Source organism: Sceloporus undulatus, chromosome 6, assembly GCF_019175285.1.
Source record: "Sceloporus undulatus isolate JIND9_A2432 ecotype Alabama chromosome 6, SceUnd_v1.1, whole genome shotgun sequence".
Lineage (NCBI taxonomy): Eukaryota > Metazoa > Chordata > Lepidosauria > Squamata > Phrynosomatidae > Sceloporus > Sceloporus undulatus.
Genome location: NC_056527.1, coordinates 128,383,993 through 128,396,820, shown reverse-complemented (window position 1 = coordinate 128,396,820; position 12,828 = coordinate 128,383,993). Strand labels below are relative to the sequence as shown.

The window sequence follows — 12,828 nt, the reverse complement described above, 5'->3', positions numbered from 1 at the left end:
ATGTGGTCCCTTCCAAGTCTATGACTCTATGAAATGGGAGCAGCATCTTTTGTTTGCACAGAAATGACATGTCAGCCTTTGGACTGAACTGCTCATGGAGGTTACGACCCAGGCTTTGCTTAATATGGACATGGTCCAAATCATACTCAAAATTCCATATTTGTTTGGGGGACTAGATAAAAGCTTCATTGTCTACAAAGCTGAAGCCAGGGGCTCAGGGGTTTCACTGGACAGAGCGACATTCATTCTTTCTCTAATCCATTAGCACACCCAGCATGGGGCAAAGTCTCCTCCAACGAAGGTTGCACCCACATTGCATTCTTACGCCCACCAGTCATTACACATTCATGACGGGCATAGTAGCAACAATGTCAACACCAACCTGGAAAATGAGCCAAATTTAGAGCAATAGCCAGAAACCATAAAGCAATTATGAACATGTAACCACCACAGCTCTGTAGTGTCTCCTGGCCTAACCCCACATCCCCCACATCCTTGGCAGCAGCCACTGTCAGTTGGGAAGCCTCCCCTCCTGTGAGCCATCTCTGGCTTGGTCCTTGTTGCAATTCCCCTTTGCACTGGCAATCACTTGCATTGGAGGGAACATCAGTTAGCTGCTTTTCAATTGACAGGGGAAGAGAACTCCATCAATTGTAGTGGCTGCTCCCTGGTAAATGGGGATTTGGGGACTTTCACAGTTTCTGCTTACCCTCTAAATTAGGGAATATGTAGAGATCATGGATACAAACCTGTCACCAAAGCAAAACTTTTAGGTTACGTATTCGTAACTGCCTTAGTGAATTCTGGCCAATATCGACACAGTTGCTCAGACCTTAAAAGGACAGGATTTACTTTGGTTGCATCCACACTGCAGAAAAAAATTCTAATTTGACACCACTTTAACTGCAATGGCTCAATAATAATAATAATAATAATAATAATAATAATAATAATAATAATAATAATATTTATATACCCCCTAATTACTGGAGCCATGGCAGTTGAAGTAGTGTCAAACTGGATTGTTTCTGCAGTGTGGAGTCAGACTTTGAGTCACGTTCCTCCATGGTTCTCTTATTTGAACCTCCCCCAGAGGGAGGCAGATGTTCCCAGGTTTAGTCCTTTCAGCACTGGGTTGTAGTGGTTAGACTGATACTGGATTGAGATGTAGAAGATCCAGGTTCAAGTTCTTATTCAGCCAAAAAAACTCACTGACCTTGGGCCAGTGGTTCTCTCTAACCTTGACCTACCGCACAGTGTTCTTGTTAGGATAATGGGCAGAAAAGATGAACCATGTGTTCGGATGTGTGCTCACTGGAGGAAAGCCAGGATATGAACATTAAGCAAAGAAAGAAAGAAAGAAAGAAAGAGAATCTCCATGTTCATTTACTGGCACCTTCATTTAAAAAAGATCTAGCAGGAAATGACCAATCTCCCCCTGGAACCTTAGACTGCCATTGCCAGTCAAAGAAGAACAATGTGGTGCAACGTATAATTTTTTTAACCTTGTTGTTCACTGCAAGGGAGAAGGAGATCTAAAGAGGAGGAGGATGTTTAGAGAGCACTGGGGTTGTTAGAAACTGGAAATGGCAGGGACTGAACTGGCCCCTGCATGCAAGCCATGTGCTCCAGCATTGATTTTTGACTCAATAAGTTGCTAGAATCCATGATTTTGGATAGCCTTCCACCAGCTGGCAGTTTCCAGATGCATTGTATTTCTAATCTCATCCTCTGTTGAAGGAAACTACAAAAGTAGCATTTTTTGAAGGCGCCAATAACAAAATGGACCACTAGGGGGCAACAGAGATAACTCTCTGTAAATCCCATGATTTCTCGGTAAATCTCAGCATTTCTTTTTAAAAACCCTAATGATTTCATTTTTTAATTAAAAAAGCAAATAACAATAAAATCAAATTTCATCTCCTCAACATTCACATTTAAATATATATATTAAAAAACAAAACAAAAACATATGGAGACCACAGCAGGTGGCTTGAAAATGTTCTGTTCTGATCAAAAGATAAATACGTTTATCTTACAATTATTCCAAGTGCCACTTGCCCTTCTTCTCCATGTCCCTAGATCACCTTGAAAACAGCTAATGAGAAACAACAGTAGCCAGAGCCCCAGATGCACCTCCTAAGTTTCCTTGCTCCTTTGCCATCTGCATTCAGGGTCCCCTTGGGACCATGACTCACCTCATGAAGTAGCAGCAGAAGATGAGGCTCAGCACAAAGATGAAGATACCAGTGCCAAAAATCACCATGTAGATGTTCAGCGGTAAGTCTTGGAAAGTGATGGGAGGCATTGTGCACGATTTGTTGGTGTAAATCAGCCCTAAACCGCAGAAGCATCCTGGGAATAAGGTAGAAGAAACCGGAGTCATCCAAAGGACATAAAGCAGAAAACAGGAGGCGAATAACACTAATCTCTAACAAAATATGACAGCCTTCCCCAATAAGCCCTATTTGTAATGTTCAGAACAATCTTTCTTGATCCCCTAGAATAGATGCTCCACATTTGTTTTTTAAAATGATCTAAAAAAAATTGCCACTCCTGGAAGGCACTAAATAGGTTCATTTTCTTTAAAAGAAGGCACAGCCTCTCCAACATGGGTTCTGTTGGAAATGCAACAATGCTCAGCACTTAAAACCGGGCTGGACATAGTGAGGCCACATGTGGTCCTTGGACCTCACTTTTGCAGCCCCCGAAAGTCCTTTCCCCCCCAAAGCCCCAATCCCACATATTTTTATTTTTAAAGAAGAGCAGTTTTTGCCCCAAGGTCATGCAGAAAGCTTCTGAAAGACAAGCAAACATGGAGAAATACTCTCACTCCACTCTCACATACATCCCAGCACCATGAACTGCCTCCAAATATCTCTATTTTCCTCTGCGGCCTCTCTCAAAATGGCACCAGAAATGTCCCCCAATATCCTGGCACCATGTTGAGAGGGACAACGGAGGATTTTGTGCTTGCTGTGTTTGCAAGATAAGGCACATATACGACAACAGATCTCAGCTGTAGCTGGCTTCTGTGTCACCGAGATGATGCCATCCACACAAAAGAAGGCATATCACATGCCCTTCCATTGTCCCATTTAGGCAGGGAGAGTCCTAGTTAATCCTCTGTTCTCCCACTTTTTCAGCTGCTTTTAAAATGTTCCAGTCTCTATCTCATCCTCCTTTAATCCTTTGTCGACATCTTGCTTCAACTGCTGCAAACTCAGCCCAAAGGGCAAAAATAGTTTGCATTCAAATGATTCAGCAGGTAGGAGAAGGTCAAATCTTGGCCTTCCCTGTAGGCTCAGGCAAAAGCAAACTGCTGTAGCCTTTCTTGACTTGTGTGTTCTTCCTCATTAATAACCTAATGCCATTTTGAACACACTGTGATACAGTTAGCCCTCTATACCCACAGATTTAAGCATCCAAGGACTGAAAATATTTTTTTAAAACTATAAATTCCAAATAGCAAACCTCAATTTTGCCATTTTATGGAAGGCATGCCATTTTATTATGCCACTGTATTTAATGCCACTTAAGCATCCACCGATTTTGGTATCCAAGGTGGGGTCCTGGAACCAAACCCCAGCAGATACAAAGGGTCCACTATATTACCTGGCCGCACATGTCATTTCGTATGTGAAATGCTGGAGGGAGCTTTAAGGTTGCCATATTTAATCATTTTTAGAGAGGCTTGATTTACAGACATGCGCCAATGAAACTTGCTCACTTCTGCAGATTATGTTGCTGCAAAAGGCAGACAGAGGGGTCAGGCCGTTTCCCACGTTTCTCTTGCAATGTGAATGGCATCTGGGCATCCCAGTACACTGAATTTCACCTTCCCCTGACTCTCCCATTTGCAGCTCCAAGCCACAGTTAGCTTATTCAGCACAAATGGATAAAGCCTGAACATTTGATGCTACAGCCAGCTATGAGCTCTGGCACTACAGGTCAAGGTCAGGCTAGCAGGAGGGCTGTGGTGTGAATGATCATGTGCACCAGCCCTAAGCAGAATTGCCTACAGGGGTTAGACAGTTCTGCTTAAGGGTGGTGCACATGATCCTTCGTGCATCACCGAGTCTCTAGCCTCCTCTTTGGGTTGGGAAAATGTTCTCTGAAGTGGGAATATTGCAGCTCATTTATATCTTGGAAAATTTTCAAAACATGGATTGAGCCAAGAGGTGGGGAAATGAGATACTGATTGACTGCACACATTTTGTACAGTCTCCGTCAGAAACTGAGGGAACTTGGCAAAGAGTAATAATAATAATAATAATAATAATAATAATAATAATAATAATAAATTATTTTATTATTTGAAGTGTTTTCTCTAGAAATCTTTAGGTCTGCCATTGTGTCCCTATGGTCAATGTCCCTCCGAGTTGTGCTGGAGGACCTAGAGATTCCTTGATTCCCACCTCTTGATACCATTTTGCTGATCTAAACCTCGTTGGTCATACCATAACCTATTAATCAAATCTGCAAATAATCAAATCTGCAAAAGTCAAAGCCGTAAATGAGGAGAGCCAAATGTACCAGGGGTGGCTAATATTACCAAGTTCGTTTGGCGGTAACTCTCCAGGGTTTCAAGCAGAAAAAGATCTTCCCACTCACCCTCTCAAGTGATCTTTCTTAAACAGAGATGTCAGGGACAGACCCTGGGTATCTTCTCCACCAAATACTTGTGCTTTGCTACTGGGCTACAACTTATCCCATAAAATCCTCTCTGTTTGCCAAAGCTTTAGGATTTACAGACTCCAGACTCAAGCTCTTAATTATTAATAGCCACTTCTATGCTTTGAGTGCTTCATCCAAGGCTCGAGTTCTAATGGCTAAATCAGATGTGATAGCAGTGATCTATAATGGAATCCCTTCACTTTTTTTCTTTTTAACTTTAAAGGAGCCACAGCGAGCTTTGATTACAGTCAGACCAAAGGGGTTTAGATCTGAAAAATAGCATCAAGAGGGGGGAATTAAATATTTCTTTCCCGGGCCTTTCTATTCTGACTTAAACTGGAGCTTCTTTTCTTCACCTCATTAAGTACAATGTTGATCTTTGAGAAGGGCAATATGAAGAAGTAGTTAGAACTCTGCATTAGGACTGGAGAGATCTGAATTGAAATCCCTATTCAGCTGCCAAACACGTTGAAGAATGTTATACCAATCACATTCCCCCAACTTTAGCTACCTCACAGGGCTGTTGAGATGATAAAATGGGAGGTGTGGAGAAACAATGCATGATGGTGTGAAGTCCTTAGAAGAAGGATCTAGGAGTCTTAGCAGGCAACAAGCTAAACATGAGTCACCAGTATGCAATTCTGCACTGAATCAACAGGACTATAGTATGCAGATCAGGGTATGTATTAGTGCTACTCTATTCTGCTTTGGTCAGAATTGACCTAGAATACTGTGTCCAGTTCTGAGCACCACAGTTCAAGAAGGATATGGACAAGTTATAGTGTGTCAAGAAATGGACGATCAAGATGATTAAAGGTCCGGAAACCAAGATTTACAAGGAATGACTGCAGACCAGTCAGCCTGACCTCAAAATCAGAAAAAATGTTAGAACCAATTAAACAGGGGTCGGTGCAAATATTGTGACGACAGTGCAGTGATCATAGGAGCCAGCCTGGGTTTGTCAAGAATAAAGCATACCAAACCAATCTTATACCCTTTTTCCCCGATCAGATCACTAGTTTAGTAGACAGTGGGAAGCTGTTGATGTCATGTATCTGCTTTTGTTTACTAGGCAGTGAGATGATGGTACACATGCACAGGACTCACTATTACTCCACATGCATCTGAGGAAGTAGGTTGAAGTCTACGATAGCTCATGCTACCAATTTCTTTCTTTCAGTTAGTCACAAAGGTGCTACAAGATCCCTTTGTATTACTCCACTGTTTCAGAGTTGAGATGTAAATTAAATTAGCAATGGCTGTTGGAAGACAAGGTCACTGGTGACTCATACATCCATCGGTCCACCTGAAGTAGACACTCAATGCATAATGCATGCTTGTCTGTGTCTGACATTTCTGCTTAGGTACCTAGACAAGGATTCATAAATGCTCTCCCCAGCTTGCTGCTGGTGAATATATGTTTTGCCATGGTAAGAACCCAGGACAAAGGAGCACCTCTGTCTTTCTCCTGTGCCTGGAGAAGCATGAAGCCTCTTTGTGATGCCAGGCTGAGTTCAGAATCACAGGAGCAATCTTGTATACTGCACTGAGCCTTTGTGTTTTATGAGTTTCCAAAATATAGTGTGATAAGGATAAGCTCTCATCTTTCCTTTTTGCCATGGAGGAAGGAATGGTATACCCCCCTCCCCAAATATAGTAAGACTGGGGAGTTTATCGCATTGCTAAAAAAGGCGACTTACCACTGCCGGATTTAATTCTAATTCAGGATATATCCGGATGTTATCGCATGCATTTTGCTGCTGATGCCTCTGGCCAAATGCAGCCCGGTTAACTTCTGGCTATAATCCGAGTTCAGCCAGCCTCTTTCCAAAACTGAATTAGAACTGAACTCAGCAGCCGTAACTCACTTTTTTTAAGCAATGCGATAAACTCCTTTGTCTCCATTTCACTGTACATAACATGATCCTGTCTCCTTCTCCATGGCAAAGCATGCAAAAAGAAATATTTTTTTCTGACATAGCTCCCACAATTCTCCAGCCACCAGACCAGTGGATAAAGTGGATGGGGATTCTGGGAGTCTTAGAACAATACCGCACCACACTATTGTTGTTGTGTGCCTTCAAGTCATTTCTGACTAATGGTGACTCTAAGGTGCAATCTATCATCTTTCAACTGCCACCACATGGAAGACTGCAAAGATGAAGTGAAAGATAGGGGGCAATGAGTTTGTCTTTAATTCTCCCCTTCTGAAGAAAGCTAATGTCTGACCTCCAGCACCCATTACCCTAAAATGAGCATATATCTGATGGTTGTTACAAGGATGAATGGGATCACATTAAATGTTCTGGCTGTCATGCTAATCAGAGCAATAGAAGAAAGAAAGAACATGCATTTTCAACACAGTAAGGATACAGGATAGAAGGCTACATAGTCATAGTGGAAGGGCCACCCCAAGACATTCTTCTGCCCAATGTAAAGGACAAGATGGCACTAGCTTCCATTCCAGACAAAGAAGCCAACCAGGCTGGCAGCTGAATCCCACTTTGATATTGTGAGTGGGACAAGGTTGCCGCACTTTAAGGCTGCAGCTCTCTTAGAAGATCCAGAACAAGCTGTTCAACACACACAGCTCTTACCATCCAAGAAAGGAAAATAGCCAGAAGGCAAAGAAGGAGCATCTGGAGGGCTGTTAATACTGTCCCCTATTATCTGCCATCTGAAGCAGTTCTTCACTTCATCTAATATTTGAGTTGGCCTTCTGTGGTGGTTATCAATCAAGAAGTCCTGGATTCGAATCATATCTCTGCTTAGGGCTGCCAAGTGTCCCCTATTATAAGGGATGCCTCTTATCTGAAATCTGGAAAGCTTCTCTTTATATATGGACTGAATGAGAGGCCACAAAATCCTGGGAGCATGGGCCCTTCAGAAAGACAGAAATGTGTGCATGAATGTGGACATTGTGTTAATTTCTCATGACTAAGTTTAACTGAAATCAGTACTTGAATTTGGTATTTAGGTAGCACACAAACTTGTTAAAAGTTACTTTCTAACTGCCAATCCTGCATACCATGAATTTCGACTGTTGTTTATTGCTATTTTGAAAATATGGAAACACTATGTCTGCTGTAAACTCACAAACTGGCCTTAGTCCAAATACACACACACACTCAGTCTCCTCATCTGCAATATGGGGGATAGAAATATTGTTTCTCTTTGCAGGGTTGATGGAACGCTTACAACCACATTAAGCACATGCAGCCCTTAGAACATTTGAAAGCATTGTGCCAATGTTAGAGAACAGAGAAATCACAGAGACTTTCACAGCTGCTGTTCATGGATGGAGCAGGGGCTGGGGTCACCCCCTCACTCAGTCCATAAGCTGTCCATAGGTTTTCAGTACATTCATGATCACTGGATGAACACAGTTAGAATGATCATGCTGATATCATTTCCAAAAAGTGAGTTGTATTAATTTGCTGCAGCAAAAACAATGGAGACTGACAAGTTTTATTCGGCATAACCTTTCACTACTTGAGATGCATGCAGTTTTGGATAATGTGTCACACATCAAATGAAGCGGGCTCACAAAAGCACATGTTATAATAAATTGGTTGGTCTTTAAAGTCTCTGTTGTTTTCTTTACTGTGATACAGGTTACAGATGTTGCTTGATGGATGGATAAAAGGAAACTCTGATGTAATAACTTTGAAACACAGGTGACAGATGCCCTGTGCAATTGTGAAAAAAGGTCCTGATGTGGTGCAGTCAGTTTTCAAAGCTGTGACTCTTCTACAAATTTTAAAAAAGAAGAGTTAGCAGAGCTTGAAAAAGTTATTGTTTTGCTCTCTGTGTGATGTGTGCCTTCAAGTTATTTCTGACTTATGGCGACTTATGGAGTTTTCTTGGCAAGAATTGTTCAGAGCAGGTTTGCCATTGCCTTCCCCAAAGTGGCTGAGATCATGTAACTTGCCCAAAGTCACCAGTGAGCTTCATGGCCAAGCAGGAATTGAACCCTGGTCTCCAGAGTCGTAGTCCAATGCTCAAACCACTACTCTATACTGCCTCTCTATTTTTGGTGTACAAAATGTTTTGGTCTGTAACTCCCCAAATCGCAGTGACCATATGAGTTGGGAGATTCTGGAAGCCATCCTTCAAAAACAAAACAAAAACGTTTCCAGATCAATGTACACCTTTCTGGCCCTTAGACTGTGCATCTCCAAACTCAATGGGGAAAGGATTAAATGGATCTTCACTTGATTGCATCTTCCTGGTAGTAGGCCTCAAGGATGGAGAGAAGAGACTTCTCATGATCTTCATGATAGTGCATCTCAAGGATAGAGAGAAGGGACTTATCACACTCTTCATGATAGTGGGCTTCAAGGACCGCGAGAAGGGACTTCTCATGCTGTTCATGATAGTGGAACTCAAGGATGGAGAGAAGGGACTTCTCATGATCTTCATGATAGTGGGCCTCAAGGATAGAAAGAAGGGACTTTTCATCTTTATGATAGTGGGCTTCAAGGATGAAGAGAAGGGACTTCTCATGCTCTTCATGATTGTGGGCCTCAAGGGTGGAGAGAAGGGACTTTAAAAACATTTTCCCTGTTTTTATGTGCTTGTTCCCATTCCACGCAGATATACAGCAATGACTAGCAAAAGCTGCAAGAGAGTTGAAGCCCAGGAGGTCAATGGAGTCAGTGACTCTGATTCTTCGGTGTCTGTGTGTACTCAAAATAAACCATCAACCCCCCTTTCGCTGTCTCTTCCTCCTCTTCCCTGCCATTGTCTTTGAAGCACATGGCCCAGAGGGGCCTGGGGTTAGTTAAATTTCATGAAAACTACAGAGGGAAATTTGGAAAGGGAGGGGCAGGGAGAGAGAGAGAGAGAGAAGGATGATGAAAGCCAGAGAACAAAAAGCTGCCTGAAATAATTAATCCAGGCTCATCCCAAGCAGGGCTCTGCTCTTTTTAATTAACCATTAGCCATTTACAAAAGCAGCCACCATCTGCTAGGCCTTCTCAACCAAACACCCCCCCTCCTTTCTTCCCAAAACTGAACAGAGAAACTGGATTTGAAGAAGCGAAGCTGCTCCAGAAAAAAACTGGGCAAAAGATGCCAATTTCCTTCCTTGCCTCCAGATGGGGAATTTCACATTTTTCCTTCTCTCCATTATATATGTGAGGGGGAATTCCAAAAGAAACACAATGTTGTTGTTGTTTTCCATAGTTACAGCAGAACTAAATCCAGGGTGGTTAGGTCAGGCTGCATCTACACTGCAGAAATAATCCGGTTTGACACCACTTTCACTGTCCTGGCTCAATGCTATGAAATTCTGGGAACCGTAATTTAGTTTTTCAAAATCTATGTAACAAGGAGCAGTCATCGAGGCAGCATCTCCATGGCAGAATTAATGCAGTTTGACACCACTTTAACTGCCATGGCTCAATGCGATAGAACTCTGGGATTTGTAGTTTGGTGAGATATTTAGCCTTCTCTGTCAGAGAGCTCTGGCATCATCAATGACAGATCCCAGAATTCCATAGCACTGAGCCATGGCAGCTAAAGCAGTGCCAAACCAGGTTATTTCTGAAGTAGGAAACTTTCAGTCTGTGTTAAAACCCAAACTTCTGCCATTTCAGTCTAAAGGCCCAACTGAAATGGAATCTGCTCAGCAACTCAAGCCAACTTTTAGCCATGGGCTTGACATTTTTGGATACATCTTTCGTTTAACAACATCCCTTCCTCTTTGTTATATCGTTGCAATTTTCAGTTTCGCATTGTGGTCTGTTTTTATCACTTTGTATTTCCCTTCGTCGGCAAACTCATGTAACTTTTGCTTCTGGGTGAAGAAATAGGATGCAGCCTTCAGCTCCAGCAAAGTCAAGGGGATCTGGGAATAAAAATATGGAGGGAGAAGGGGAATGCATTGGGAATTCACTGGAAGGGAAGCGATGACAGGACTGCAAGTGGTGGCTCAAAGGGCTAGCTTTAAAACACATTTTGACACTATACAGAATATACACACCAGCTAGGACCCAACTTGGTGAAAAGCAAATCCACATTACCAAAATGCCATCTTTAACCCATGTTTAAAAACTTGTAAGAGCCAGTGTGTGGCAATGGTTGGAGTGTTGGACTATGACTCTGGAGACCAGGGTTCAAATCCCAGCTCAGCCATGAAACCCCACCAGGGGACCAAGTCACACTTTCTCAGCCTCAGAGGAAAGCAAGGGCAAAATCCTTCTGAATCAGAAAGCATCTGAGGAAATAGACTGGAGTCTACGAAAGCTCCTGCTGCCAACTTCTTTCTTTCAAAGGCGCTCCAAGATCTCTCTGCAGCCTGATTCTAGAGACTAACACGGCTATATCTTTGAACCCTATAAGTTGCAAACCAACATGTTTAGTTTTCAAAAGTCTCTGTAACAAGGAGTAGCCATCAATGCTGCATCTACACAGTAGAATTAAAGCAGTCTGACACCACTTTCACTGCTGTGGCTCAGTGCTATGGAATTCTGGGGGCTGCAGTTTGGTGATCTGCTTAGCCTTCTCTGACGGAGAGTTCTGGTGCCACAACAAACTACAGATCCCAGGATTGCATAGCACTGTGAGCCATGGCAGTGAAAGTGGTGTCAAGCTGCATTATTTCTACTGTAGACGTAGATGCTCCACTCTGGGGACACCCACAGCAAACTCCAACTCCCAGAATCCCACAGCCTTGAGCCAGGGCAGTTAAAGCGGTATCAAACCGGGTTAATTCTACAGTGCGGATGCAGAGCCAAAGCAGTGAAGTTAGAAGCTCTCTGCACAATGCCAGATTACCAGCTTGCCTCCAAAACCACTCTGGGGCCAAAGAGGTGGGCGATGCTGAGGATTTGAATCGGGGGCCTCCAGGAGGTGCTGTTTCCCCCAAAAGTGGAAACAAAGAAACTAAAGAGAAAGAGATCGAGGAAGCCTCCTTGGCTCGGATGCTCCTTCCAAACCCTTTAGTGCTTCATTCCATTGCTTGAAAAGAAACCAATGCATTTGAGGAAGGAGGCTCAAGCCTAGCAAAGCTCCTGCTGCCAACTTTTTCTTTCTTTCAGTGAAGTGCTGCAAAGATCTGCTTTGAAACAACCAAGAGGCTCCTCTGTTTTGCAAGAAAGGAAGAAAGGAAGATGGAAAGAAAGAGGGCTGGCCTTTCAGCTCTACCCCAAGATCGTGCAAAACCTGGCAGCCCCGATCCCTTACTATAAGGATGATCGTGGTTGTTGTTGTTGGAAAGGAGTTTGGGACCCCCTTTCTCCATCATCTCCAGCCCTAGATGGGGAGGAAGGCAAAGCTTACCGTTACACCACTGGAACGGGTGCATCAGAGTCCCCAGCGCAGTCGCTTCCGAAACCAGATTGAAAAAACAGAGGCAAAAATGCCCAAATGCCAAACAAAATGCAAACTTTCCACCCCAAGCCCTTGATGGAGGGGAGGAGGTTAGAGCAACTTGCAAAACATTCCCTCCATGGATCAGGAGGAGCACCTCGAGCCAAGCCCAGCCCGAAACAAGCGTGCAGGGCCCAAGGAGGCGGATTCCGACGTGCAGCAGTCACGCGTCTTTCTTGGAGATCAGAGGCGAGCGTCTTCGCCAATCAGCGGCCGCCTCTCAGACGCGAGTCTCAGTCTCTCCTCTCGACGTTCTACCAGGCTTCGGGAACAACTCAGCCTGGGCACCTTGGCTCCGCCCCCTCCGCATCCGCCAGCCAATCGTCGCCCCTAGCGAATCGGGCTTATTTGCATAGGGGGCGGGATCAATAAGAGCCGCCCTGGGATAGGCTGGCTTTGGAACTTTTGGTTGCAATCTGTGACTGTTCGGGCCAACGGGAAAGAGAAGGAAAGAAAAGAAAAGAAAGAAAGAAAGAAAGGAAATGAAATATGGTAGATAGATAGATAGATAGATAGACAGATAAGGAAGATAGAGAAGATAGATAGATAGATAGATAGATAGATAGATAGATAGATAGATAGGGAAGATAGACAAGGAAGATAGAGAAGATAGATAGCGAAGGAAGATAAATGGATAGATAGATAGAGAAGATAGATAGGGAAGAACGACAGATAGATAGGGAAGATGATGATGATAGATAGATAGATAGATAGATAAGATAGATAAGCAAGCCAGATAAAGAAGATAGATAATGATAGATAGATAGATAGATAGAT

At 43.2% G+C, this 12,828-nt stretch overlaps 1 protein-coding gene across 2 annotated transcripts in view; it reads right to left on the bottom strand.

Moving 5' to 3' along the window:
- The window catches only part of RNF122 (ring finger protein 122), a 25,539-nt gene extending 13,245 nt beyond the window's left edge, over window positions 1–12,294 (bottom strand). For both annotated transcript variants that reach the window (XM_042477059.1, XM_042477060.1), the window contains exons 1-2: window positions 11,962–12,294; window positions 2,199–2,355 (exon numbers count right to left, since the gene is read on the bottom strand). In XM_042477059.1, the coding sequence (XP_042332993.1) occupies window positions 2,199–2,355; window positions 11,962–11,986 (182 nt within the window). In that variant the 5' untranslated portion in view covers window positions 11,987–12,294. The remainder of the gene's footprint in view (window positions 1–2,198; window positions 2,356–11,961) is intronic.
- Between the last annotated feature and the right edge of the window lie 534 nt (window positions 12,295–12,828).